The sequence below is a fragment of the Leptonychotes weddellii genome, unplaced genomic scaffold (assembly GCF_054177405.1).
Source record: "Leptonychotes weddellii isolate Sample4059 unplaced genomic scaffold, ASM5417740v2 HiC_scaffold_526, whole genome shotgun sequence".
NCBI classification, from domain to species: domain Eukaryota; kingdom Metazoa; phylum Chordata; class Mammalia; order Carnivora; family Phocidae; genus Leptonychotes; species Leptonychotes weddellii.
In genome coordinates, this window is record NW_028020258.1 from 7,593 (window position 1) to 20,645 (window position 13,053).

General features: G+C 37.4%; 1 protein-coding gene across 1 annotated transcript; it reads left to right on the forward strand.

Annotated features, from left to right (window-relative positions):
• The first annotated feature begins 2,776 nt into the window (after positions 1 to 2,776).
• Positions 2,777 to 12,425, forward strand: LOC102750488 (oxygen-regulated protein 1). Its single transcript, XM_006728312.3, has 3 exons — positions 2,777 to 3,403; positions 4,294 to 4,465; positions 6,655 to 12,425. The coding sequence occupies exons 1-3, from the start codon at positions 2,777 to 2,779 to the stop codon at positions 12,288 to 12,290; spliced, it is 6,435 nt and encodes a 2,144-aa protein (XP_006728375.2). The 3' UTR covers positions 12,291 to 12,425.
• Positions 12,426 to 13,053: the final 628 nt, after the last annotated feature.

Consider the following 13,053-nt stretch of genomic DNA (forward strand, 5'->3'; position numbering starts at 1 on the left):
CCAATAATGATATTGTGTACTGTATGCACATAGATCCTTTTATTCAATGATAATACTGAATCTTCATCATGTTCTGTATTACATACAAAATGCCCATCTTACCATAGACTCTTAAACCTCACTTGCATGTATACAAAATCTCGATACTCTAAAACTTTCCCCAATGATGTTATACATTTCCAGAGATCCTCTTACCTGCAGTGAGGACTATATGAACTTATGTTGTTTTGTTCTTGCTACAGCCTCCTCCTCAAGGAGCCTGGCAACCATCCTATAGGTTCTTTCTCTATAAATGCTCCTCCACCGCTGGGCATATGGCATCTTCCTAGGACATGGTACCTTCAGTTCAGGATTGGGCAGCAGTAGGATAGCACACGGGGGCCACATCTTCCCTCCAATTGTCCTTATCTTCTATGTTTTCCTTCCTGGTCCTAGCACAAAATGTCCATTCTTTTATTTGAGGGAAAAAAAAAAACCACCCCAAAACAAACCTCTTAGGCTATCAGCTTAGGTAACTGTGTCTTAACTTATCACCAGGTCATTGGCTCTCCATATAGTGAGATCCAGGCAGAAGACTATCGTAATTAAAGGCCTCACTTTCGGGCACCTGGATGGCTCAGTCGGTTAAGTGTCTGCCTTCAGCTCATGATCCCAGGATGCTGGGATCGAGTCCCACATCAGGCTCCCCGCTCAGCGGGGAGTCTGCTTCTCCCTCTGCTTCTGCCTCTCCCCCCTGCTCGTGCTCTCTCTCTCTCATGCTCTCTCTCTCTCAAATAAATAGACAAATAAATAAAATCTTAAAAAAATAAAAAAATAAAAGCCTCATTATGCATTTACATATAGATAAATAAAAGTTCCCCAAATTAGGTGAAAAATGTAAATAAACCAACCTAAAAAGTACTTGGAGGCAAAGAGTTCTGAAGTTTTTATTAAATACTGAAAAAATTCATCCCTCTTATAGTTAGTGAGGGCATGGAGATTAAGCAGCATGCTCAAGGTCAGACCACAGTTTATCAGCTGAGGATAAGAAGAGGTGCAGTTTTGCTGACTCCATTGCAAAGGTGGATTCCCAGCTCCTGAAGCACAAACCTGCTACAGCTGCCTTTATTGTCTTAAGTACTATAATTACTTTAAACTGCTTGGAGAGGGGAGTAGGGGAGAAATCTAACTTCTAGGCTGATCTCTGAATGTATTTTCCTAAATTATACATAAAAAATTTGCAAATCATATTGGAGATATATGAAGAATCTTAGACAACAGTTTGCAAACATTTAAGTAGATGATTTGGGCCAAACTTATAGCTGATTTATAATGACAAACATGCCTTTTTCATTTCTATAATACTGATCACTTTTATTTAGTTTGTTCAATTTGTCTTCAGGGCTGTAGGGCATTCATACTCTGTCAAAAGACACGAATAATTACATTGACTTAAAATAGTAGAGAATAGTTACAGTATGCTACAAATGAGAAGTGAACACAGAACCAGATAAACCCTTCTATGAGCTGCTCACTTGTCAGTCAGACTCTGGCTTCACTTAGAAAGTAGAAGAGAAAAACCTCAGTCACTGGCTGAAAATGGCTCTTAAATTCCCTCCCAGTGGTTAATTTTAGAACCACTAATGGGAGCAGTACCTCCATTTTTAGTAGTTCATAGCAATGCTGTCATTCATTCAAAATATTTGTCTAATGCAGTGAGTGTTTCCCAAAGTAGGATTAATGGTGCATTAGAGAATTTAAGTGCATTTTTTATAATCTGTAATGGAAACATTTCACATTATCTTAATAAGGCCCCTATTTAAGGATTTACATGATACATTCCTTCTAGAATTTAATGTCAGGAAACATTTTACTCCAGATGAACTCATTTGGTTCTACCCTTTTTCCTTGACTGCCAGGACATGCAGAACTAAATGGATCAATTGCAAAACTCTAATTTTTCTCATTGGATGGCTTTTGATGTGTGTCTCTTTTGTTATTATTTTTTTTAAAGATTTTATTTATTTATTTGACAGAGAGAGACACAGTGAGAGAGGGAACACAAGCAGGCAGAGTGGGGGAGGGAGAAGCAGGCTTCCTGCTGAGCAGGGAGCCGATGCGGGGCTCGATCCCAGGACCTCGGGATCATGACCTGAGCCAAAGGCAGATGCTTAACGACTGAGCCACTCAGGCGCCCCTCTTTTGTTATTTTTTAATTGTTCAAAAATACCTATTAATTTTCAAGATTCACAAAATTTAGCAATGTATAAGAAACAAATATTTATCCATAGCTTTGCCACTCAATGATAATTACCATCAACATTAGGGCTATATATACTTTTGGATTTTTTTCCCACTAGTATATATATATACTGGCAATGGCATGACATACGTATTTTATAAATTGCCTTTTCACTTAGTAATAGATTATGATCATTTTTCTATTCCAATAAATACAGACTTACAATGTCATGTTTAATGGTTACATAGCTTCCCAGTGCATGGGTGTATACAATATAATTTATTTAAGGACACCTTTGTTCATGTCTTTAGATTGTTTTTAATTTTGACTTATAAATATCCTTATTTGTTTCACTTATGTCTTTTTATTGTAAACCCCTTACAATTATCATTCAAAATAGGCAAGGATAACAAATGAATAAATGAATGAATGAAATGCTAGGAATAGCCTAGATATCTACAAGTGTAATTAGATTGCAGTTGCATTATCATGTATTCTTTATGGTGCTGTCATTGTGGAGATGAATAATTTTTCCCCCTCTAGTTCTCAGCCAAAATGAGCGAAACTTCTTCCACTAGTTTTTCCATGATTCATCGGACTTCTTCTGAAGGTCAAGTTCCTTCCCATCGCCACCTGAGCGTCATGCATCCTGTTGTGGCCAAAAAGATCAGCTTCTACAAGAGCGGAGACCCGCAATTTGGTGGGGTCAGGGTGGTGGTCAACCCTCGTTCCTTCAAGACATTTGATGCTTTGCTGGATAATTTGTCAAGGAAGGTGCCCTTACCTTTTGGGGTGAGGAACATCAGCACCCCTCGGGGAAGACACAGCATCACACGCCTGGAGGAGCTAGAGGACGGCGAGTCGTACCTGTGCTCCCACCGCAGGAAGGTGCAGCCAGTGGATCTTGACAAAGCCCGCCGGCGCCCACGACCCTGGCACAGCAGCCGGGCCATCACTGTGCAGGCGCAGTACTCCCCTCCAACTGGCGCAGCTCCCGCTGCCGCTCCCGGCATGCTGCGCGCCCCGCGAAGGCTCTTGGTCTTTAGAAATGGCGACCCGAAGATGAGGCGTATGGTGGTTATGAACAGAAGGGTTGCACAGAGCTTCCAGGCCTTTCTGCAACACCTGACGGAGGTTATGCGGTTCCCGGTGACCAAGCTGTACGCGACGGACGGAAGGAAGGTGAGTGTTCCGGGGGTTTCTCACGTCTGAGCTTGCGACGTGTGGGACATGGATGGAGGCGCCAGAGAAAGGAAGGCTTCGCGTGCGTGCGTGTGTGTGTGTGTGTGTGTGTGTATTCCTACCCTCGTGGGAGGGCGCTGGGTCACCTGGGTGCGTGGCCCCACTGTCCTCTGGTCAGAATCTGAAGAAGCCACTGCCAAGAGGGGCTCTTTTTAATCTCACACTCCCTCCCCCGTTTTGCCTTCCTTGAGCACTGAGTTGTATAATCTGTTGGCACAGAATGCAATCGCGACAATATTTCTTGAAAAGCCATGGCCAAGAGTGATATTGTTAGGTAGCGAAAGCATTTTTTTCTGCCATCCATCCTGGGGGGTGGGTGAGGGAACAGGGGAGAGCTTCCCCAGCAGCTGTCAGCGTGTCCACCAGGCCCTTTCTCAGCTGGCTCAGGATAGACGTTTGGCTACAGCTGGATATTTTGGTGGGGAAGGCAGAGGCAGGACTGCATACCTTTTAAAGATTTCTTTAGTTATGGCAGAAGACTGATCTCTCTTCAGGTAGTATACAGGTTGAATAAAGATGTTGGTCTAGCCACCCCCACCTTGATACTTGGTAACTTTGTATACATTATTGATGCCTAATGAACACTTGGTGATTATCCCTTTCAAGGCCTGAGTTGATTCCACCCACTACAAAATTAATATATGGAAAGGGGCCGCTTGGCTGACTGAGTCCACCTGACTCTTGATATCGGGGTTGTGAGTTCAAAGCCCCACGTTGGGTATAGAGATTATTTAAAAAATAATAATAAAATCTTGAAAAAATTATCATATGGAAAGAACAAAAACTTCATGTTGCTCATGTAAGGACCTTAACTCTTTGGTTTCTTCTAGGTTCCCAGTCTGCAGGCCGTGATCCTCAGCTCTGGAGCTGTGGTGGCAGCAGGAAGGGAGCCATTTAAACCAGGAAATTATGACATCCAGAAGTACTTGCTTTCTGCAAGATTACCAGGGATCTCTCATCATGTATACACCAAGGGAAGTGCTAGGTCAGAAAGCAGAAAGAGTAAGTCCCTTAAATATGTAGCTCTTATTTTTAGCCCTGAGTTGTGGTTTTTTTCTTTTAACCACAACATTCAAAGAAAAAAAAAAAAAAATCAATCCATGCTTAAAATGGCCAATTTCCTTTGTCACATGAGAAAAAATGAGGGGATCAAAAACATTCTAAACTGGAATTGGTTTATGTATAGTTGGAGTCATAGAGATTGTATTTTTTTTTTTTTTTTTAGATTTTTTCAAATCAATCAATGATTAAATTGAGGGGGTAAGCCTTTATTTGTGTGTGTGTGGGGGGGCATATAATACCTAGATAAAAAATAAAAATACCAGCATTTCTTGATTTGGAGAGGAATTCTATGGAATTTGTATAAGTGGCATCTGGTAGTTATAAAGTTTTCTCCAAATAGTACCATGCAGGATCGTAGCTGAGCTCAGCAGGTTAGTTGAATGACTGTGCTTTTAAAAATCTCTTAAGTACATATGAACTGTACCTTCTGAAGTTATTCCAGTAAAAATCACAGCCCTTGAATCCTTTTTTTTTATTATTAAAAAAGTTCATGTAGTCAGTTCATGCTGGTTAATAATAATGTAGGTTGATAATTCCTTAGGAAATGCTGCACAATATAGCATAATCCTTTGGGTAGGGGAGAAGGAGGGCTATTGATGCCCAAGATTATAGGATGCGCTATAAATTCTCTCTGCAGGCATGGTTAATTGTATTATTCATTGTGCTCAGTATTTTAATCTCATTATTCTTTGTGCACAGTGTTTTAGCTCTATGCTAAGGAATTGATTGCCACTTACACTTAAATTTTGGTTTTTATTTAGACGTGGAATAATAAACCCTTTAAGTAGTATTAATCCCTCTACTTATTGCTAAAGTGGGTGAAACTCATCTACTATTGATATACTCAATAGATATCTATTAATGTTTCTACTTTGTAGGCATTAGCTGCCAAATATCTGTTAAGCACATAGTAGTACTGTTTCACTGTGCTCATTTTACTAAAATGATTTTATTATTTTGTGTGATATGGGTTGTGAATATGATTTTTGATGGAGTTAGGGAATCTGAGGGCTTTATTAAATTTTACTTTAAAAAATTTTAAGTGAGGCCTTTTCGTTTGTAATTTTGGTAAATGCATACCAAAAATAAGAGAAAATATTTCCGGGTTTATACTCTGAAATGTTGAAGGTGTTTAATTGATGCGAAGTATATATAAATCTATACAAACTAGGGGCGCCTGGGTGGCTCAGTTGGTTAAGCGACTGCCTTCGGCTCAGGTCATGATCCTGGAGTCCCAGGATCGAGTCCCGCGTCGGGCTCCCTGCTCGGCAGGGAGTCTGCTTCTCCCTCTGACCCTCCTCCCTCTCATGCTCTCTGTCTCTCATTCTCTCTGTCTCAAATAATAAATAAATAAAATCTTTAAAAAAAAAATAAATAAATCTATACAAACTACTAATTAGAATTTGAGATTAAGAAGCTAGAGTACTAAAGTTATCTTTAGAGACAGACAATAAAAATATAACTAGATATGTTGGTCTATTGTCTAGCTCTGTTCTCTTTTGTGCCCTATATTAAATCAAATGTACTAATTATACAAAGTGAATGCTAAAGTAATAATTATTACTTGATTAATGTTGACTTCTAAGTAAATTCTAAAAATGTTTTAACTTTCATAATATTGTAGATGTCTCTCTTAGATATGCACAGACAGGAAAATGAATATCACTGTAAATTATTACTCACTTTGTTTGCATAGATAAGAAGCACTTAGACTCCAGTTTCAGTACTAGTAAACAAAAAAACAAAACAAAATCCCACAAAAATCTTTTTATTTTTGCTAGAATCCTTAGCAATTTCTTCTTGATACTTTCCTTATTAAAATTGCCTAATTAAACTCACAAAAATTAAAATTCTGTGAATCTTTTTATTGAAGTAAGATTATAGGTTTTCTTTTTGAGAGTAGCTTGTAGAAATGTACCAGATATCATAGTGAATTCAAATAACCAATGAATACATAAAGGTGAGAAACATATTAATATCTTACTATGAAATTTAGAAAATATGGTATTTTTCATACTAATTATTTATTTTTCTTTTCTTTCTTTGCTGCCTCTTCTATTGGATATTTATAACTTCTCTGTCTTCTACATTTTGATGTGGGGCGTCTTTTACTCTTAAAATCTTGAAAGTGAGTACACATGTGCCTTCAAGTCCAAAGTCCCAGATTTATTCTGTTTCTTCTGACAAAATGCATAATATTGATTGCTACTCACACCATTCTTTTGCTTCAGAAAATTACTTGGCCTTAGAAAAAAATGATTCTCAGAATTTATTGATATATCCTTCTGAAGATGATATTGAGAAATCAATTATTTTTAATCAAGATGGTACCATGACAGTTGAGATGAAAGTTCGATTTAAGATAAAAGAGGAGGAAACCATAAAATGGACCACCGTCAGTAGAGCAAGTCTTTCTCATAACAATGAGGAGAATGAGGTAGGCGGTTTTCTGGGAAGAAGAGATGATCGGTCTTCTGGTTTAAAAATTGCAGCATGCTCATTGTCTGCAGATGTCTCATCTCTAGAGAAAGACAATAAACAAGAGGGCAGTTTGGCAGAGGACATAAACACTCAAATGACAGATCAAGAGACTGAAACTTGCACTTTTGCTAGTAGGCAGAATGCTGCTATGGACACAAACACCATCCAGGAGACTATGGATCAAGCAAAGCATCATTTTTATAGGCCCCCTACACCTGGACCAAGAAGAGTGAGACAAAAGAAATCTGTGAGAGGGAGTGTGACCTTGGTATCTGAAACTGAAGTTCAAGAGGAAATGATCTTTAGTGAAGAGAGGGAAGATGGGGAAAACAAATCTGAATATCATATGTTCACACATTCTTGCAGTAAAATGTCATCAGTATCTAACAAACCAGTGCTTGTTCAGATCAATAACAATGAGCAGATGGAGTCATCTTTAGAAAGAAAAAAGGAAAGCAGGCTGTTCAAGTCAGGTGCAATACATGCTGGTGTTGTAGAAATTACAAGTCAGAAGATGTTAGAGATGTCTCATAATAATGGCTTACCACAGACTATATTAGAAAACTCAACTGTGGAGGAAGGTATAGTTGATAGTGGAAGGTCAGACAACAAAACTAGTATCAAAAACTTAAGACCTTGTGGTGACACCAGTGATAGATTCAGTCCTATTTTGGCAGATACAACTCATTCTTTAAGTAACAACTCTGGAGCTGACAGAGCTATTTCTGAGACCCCAGCTTCAATAGGGTCTTCCACTGTCACCACAAGAATTGACAGACTAAGTAATGAATTTGCTCAGTGTGGTTTAACAAAATTTCCAGCAAATGAAAAGCAGATTTCATCATCTGTTGCCAGCAAAAAGAAGATGAAATCTCAGCAACAAATGATAAATTCCAGGTATCAGGATGGGAAGATTGCAACCAAAGGAATTCTTAGTAAGAGTAAGAGAATAAACACAGGAGGTAGAATTGCACAGGAAGTCATATTGGAAGATTCAGACAGTTCCCTTAAAGGAGGAATACTTTGTGAGGAAGACCTCCATGTAAGTGATATGGTGATTGAATCAAATTATTGTTGTTCCAAAAGTAATATCAATCCCATGAATTCCAAGAATTTGCATGTAAATAAGTTAAATACTCTTCAGAATCCTAAGAAGTTTCAAGGACTTTTAGCCAAAAGGAAGTCCAGACCAGTAAGTTTAGGAGGACCTACAAAAAGAGAAATTGGTCAAGACAATAAAGTATTTCCCCATAATGACTTTAGGTGTTACAAAAATAATTTTGAAGATCAAAATTTATTTCATGTTTTTAACTTCCTTGAGCAAAAACTCAGTGCTTTTTGTGGACCACAGGCTCAAGCAGAAATAGCATCTTGGTATTCAAGAGGAATGACCAAGAAAAGTTTAGTTTCAAAAGTTAATAATTCACACATAACTTTAAAAACTCAGAAAAAACACAAAGGGGATAAGTTGAAATTAAGTACTATTGTAAGTAAACAACATGTTACAACCAGGGCAAATTCCTTAGCTTCTTTGAAAAAAGCTGTTTTTCCTGAGGATATTAGCCATCATTCAGCTCAAAATTATATACAGAGATGGTTGCAGAGCATAAAACCGCATTCAGCTCTGCAACCTAGAAAATCAGCTCCAATATACAAAAAAGAAAGGAGTGTGGTAAGTTGTAACAACAGTGGTTTTGCAGGAACTAATTCCCACACAAGTTCTGGAAAAGGAAATAATTTTGTTAGGGAAAGTAATAAACACATAACTAAAAGTGCCAGTTCGACAGAAAATCTAGACAAAAAGGCAGGTAAATCTTTTAACAAAGATAACAGTCAAGAACTTTCTAAAGATCTCTGTGAGAATCAAGTTGAATCTCTGAATGATGCTTGCTTGCTTCCCTTGCATGAAAATTGTGCTTTGTCACAGTCATCTATCGATGATCATAATACTAAAATCCAGGTATGTGCTGAAAAATTAGGACCAGAGGTAAGCCTTATTTACCAAGAAATAAATCTAGCTACAAAAAGGCACAGTGTAGAGGCTGCTATTCAAGTAGATCTTATGGAAGAAAACACTCCAAAAGACCTTTTACCAGTCTTGCTGCTTCACCAACTGCAAGCTTTAGTTCCTAGTATTCATAAGACTCAGAATGGACTTATTCAAATGCCAGGTTCACTTGCAGATGTTCCCTTCCCTTCCCCAATATGTAAGTCATATACTAATGTCCTTCTAGCTTGGCTTCTGGTGCTAAGCTTAAAGGGAAGTATAAATAGCTTCTGCCAAGGTGATGCTCACAAGACTACCAACAGAGCTTCAGAAATACTTGGATTATTGGAGGTTCTAAAGCATACTGCCATCACCGAGGAAGCTGATGATTTGAAGGCTGCTGTTGCCAATTTAGTGGAATCAACCACAAATCATTTTGGACTCACTGAGAAAGAACAAGACATGGTTCCAAGAGGACTTTCTGCAAATTGTTCCACACCCAACACTCAGAGAGTTCCTAAGTGCATTGAAAATGAAAAAACACAGAAAATCTCCTTTTTGGATGGAGGCTACTCTGCCAGTGAGGACTGTGGTCCTGAAGTCTGTGTTTCAGAGTTGACTTCTTCTTCATGTCAGATGTGCACTGTGAATAAGACCTATCCTCCAAAAGAGACTTGTAACCTCAGTGACATTTTTTCCCCTAGTGATGGCTCTACCATTGATCAGACCTCCATGAATAAGGCTTGTTTCCTAGGAGAGGTCTGTTCACTTACTGATGTTCTGTCTTCCCATAAGGCTTGTGCTCCTGATGAAAACCCTAGTTATGAGGCAACTTGCCCAGTTGATGAGACCTACATTCCCAACAAAGTCTGCAATACCAGTGACTTTTTAAATTCCAAAGAAAACACATGTGCTGATAATTTGGAATTGACTGAAGAATTAGAAAGGAATGATGAAGTTCAGAAAGACCTAAATATTTTGGCAGACCCTGGGTGTAAACATGGCTTTAATATATTGGTGTCACCCCAACATACCAGCAATTTAAGCCACTGTGGCTTTACCATCAATGAAACTGAACCAGAAATTGATAAGGGACATAGTTCTGTAACTGAATTTAAAAATTGTTCATTAAAGAAATTTCAGGGTAAAAATGTATCTACATCCTCTGATAAGGAAGACTCAAAGACTTCTGAAGAACCAGACTCAGTAACCGATAGCTTGACATCAAGTGAAAGAAACATTTCAGAATTGGAATCTTTTGAAGAATTAGAAAACCGGGACACTGATATCTTTCATACAAAGGTAAATGCAGGAGAGCAGGCCACTGAAGAATTGATCCAAAAAGAGTTAGAGACCAGTAAAAATTTGGAATTGATAGAAGTCTCCAGCAGGAACATTACAGAAGAAGAAAAAAGAAATGGTGTAATTTGTGAGGCAATCAGTAGGAGGCTGGCAATACCACCATCTTTAGTGTTTTGCTATGATTCTAAGCAAAATACTGAAAAGGAACTCAATGAAGGAGAAACTAAAATGAGAGTAAAAATGATGGTGAAACACATGGAAATTGGAAGTTTTTCAGAGTCCTCTCTTGATTTTAAAAATAGTTTCACAAGACCAGTGATTTCTGATTGGTCAGAATTTAGACTAGACAGTGAGAATGAGCAGCCATATAAAACATCCAGTGATGGCCCCAATGGCAGTTGTGAGGAGATTGCCCAAGAGAAAGAATACAATAAAGGATTTGTTAAAAGGACAATAGAAAAACTTTACGGTAAAGGAGAAATTAAACCATCTTTTTTTTCTGGGTCTGTACATAGATCTCAGGTTTATCCTTACAATTCTGTGGAGTTTCAGTGTGCGAGGAAAGTAGGTCTTTATGATTCTGAAGGTCAGTCATTTGGGTCTTCTGAACAGGTATCTAGTAGTTCATCTATGTTGCAGAAATTTCCAGAAGGTCAAGATAAATGTGACTTTAATGATGTGAGGTCCGGTTATCATGGGGGAGACATTGTAGGACATAGTACAAAACATAATGATTGTAACAGAATCGTTAGAAACACAGAGGAAGGAGTACTGATTGATAAAGGAAAGTGGCTCCTGAAAGAAAATCATTTGTTAAGAGTATCATCTCCTGAAAATTCTGGCTTATATGGCAATGCAGATACCACATCAGTGGATACTCTACTTAATAACAGCAATGAGGTACCATATTCACATTTTGGAAATTTGGCTGAGCTATCCTCTTCAGAATTGGAGGAACTGACTCAACCCCTTGAAGTGAAATGCAGTTATTTTAACATGCCTCATTGTAGTGACTCTGAACCTTTTTGTGAGGATTTGCTAGATGTTCAAAATAAAACTTGTGCCAAGGAGGGAATACCAGATCATCATGCAGAGGAGAAAGCTAGTCATAAGTCAGAAAGAGTATGCACATCAGTCACTCATGTCTTTACATCTGCTGGTAACAAAGTCCATCCTGTCTCTGATGATACTATTGAAAACCAACCATTGCCTGGTAATAATGTAATTCGTGGTGCACTTCAGGAAGGTGACTCTCTGGATAAGCTCTATGCTATTTGTGGCCAGCACTGCCCTATACTAACTGTTATCATCCAACCTATAAATGAGGAAGACCGAGGATTTGTATATTGCAAAGATTCTGATATTGAAAATTTCTTGGGTCTCCATTTATGGATGAAAATACACCCATATTTACTACAGTCAAACAAAACCATGTTCAGAGATGAGAACAATAAAGCAAGTGGTAGAAAAGCATTTATTGATAATACCATTGATGATACATTTGATCAGCTTTATTTTAATAATACATTTGACTTGGATAAAAGAAAATTAAGAAAATTAAAAGGAATTAACTCTTTGAGCTTAGAGGAAGAAAATAATTTAAAGAAATTTCAATTATATTTAAATAAAAAGTTTTGTGTGAATTTCTTGGACACATCATTGTTGGTTGTGGATGATGTGAATTCAAATACACAGGACCCCACCAATCAGACAAATGAAATCTTTGAAGTAGTTGATGAGAATAACAACTTACTAAATAGCAGATTTCAGAACTCATTAACAAATCTCAACCAAGTAGTAAGAGAAAGTAGCAACTGTCATTTCTCCTTTGAAATGAATGGTCAAACCTGCCTATTTTACCAAGTTGAGACATCATTAAATATTAGCAACAGAAATGTATTAGAAATATTTTATATATTTGAGGATGAAAATCTTTTTATTTGGGAAGAGGAAAGCCAAATTGATCTTGAAAACAGTGATGAACAAGACTTATAATTTTAATATCAGCACAGCCTTTTAAAATCAGTGTGTTTTTTCCTCATAATGAGATGAAACACATGGGATGGATATAGACTAGATAACCTCTAAAAATTTCACACTTTAAAATGAGCTTATTCTAGAAAGTTTGCACTTGGATAATCTGATTTGACTTTCATTATTCTTCTGTTCTTCATTTTTCCAAAAATTACAGACTCAGTTTTTATTCTATTATTTTTGAAATTTCTGTGTGTTTTCCCCTGAACATACGTAATTTCCTGGAACTGTGATTTTTTTTAGAACATCATAAAAACCCTAAGGACAGGAATTCTTTTTTCTCTCTTTGTATGTTGTTCATTTTAGTGCAAAATGTGTATTGAATAAATGGAATAGACATAGTCTCAAAGTGTATTTCATTTATTAATTTTAACTCTGATTTAATAAAGGTATGAAGGTAAGATCTCCACAACAATCTCATAAGTTTCTTCCAAATGTGTTGAATCTAGTTTCCTCAGAACATCTATCTAATGAACTCACAAGCCTTTCCAAGGGACAGGATTCACCATTTTTCCTCATAATTAGAAAAGGATGCTTTACTACTATGCTGCCTCTTTGTACTTTGCCTAGAAATTATAATCTTTTAAACAGTAGTAAAATGTCAAGAAATCCAAATAGGTCAGAAAAAAAAGAAGGAAAAACTTAAGGCATGCTCTGTGAAGAAAAATTAAAGGAGCTGGAATGATTGAACTTGGGAAAGAAAATTTAAAATTTAAAATGCTCA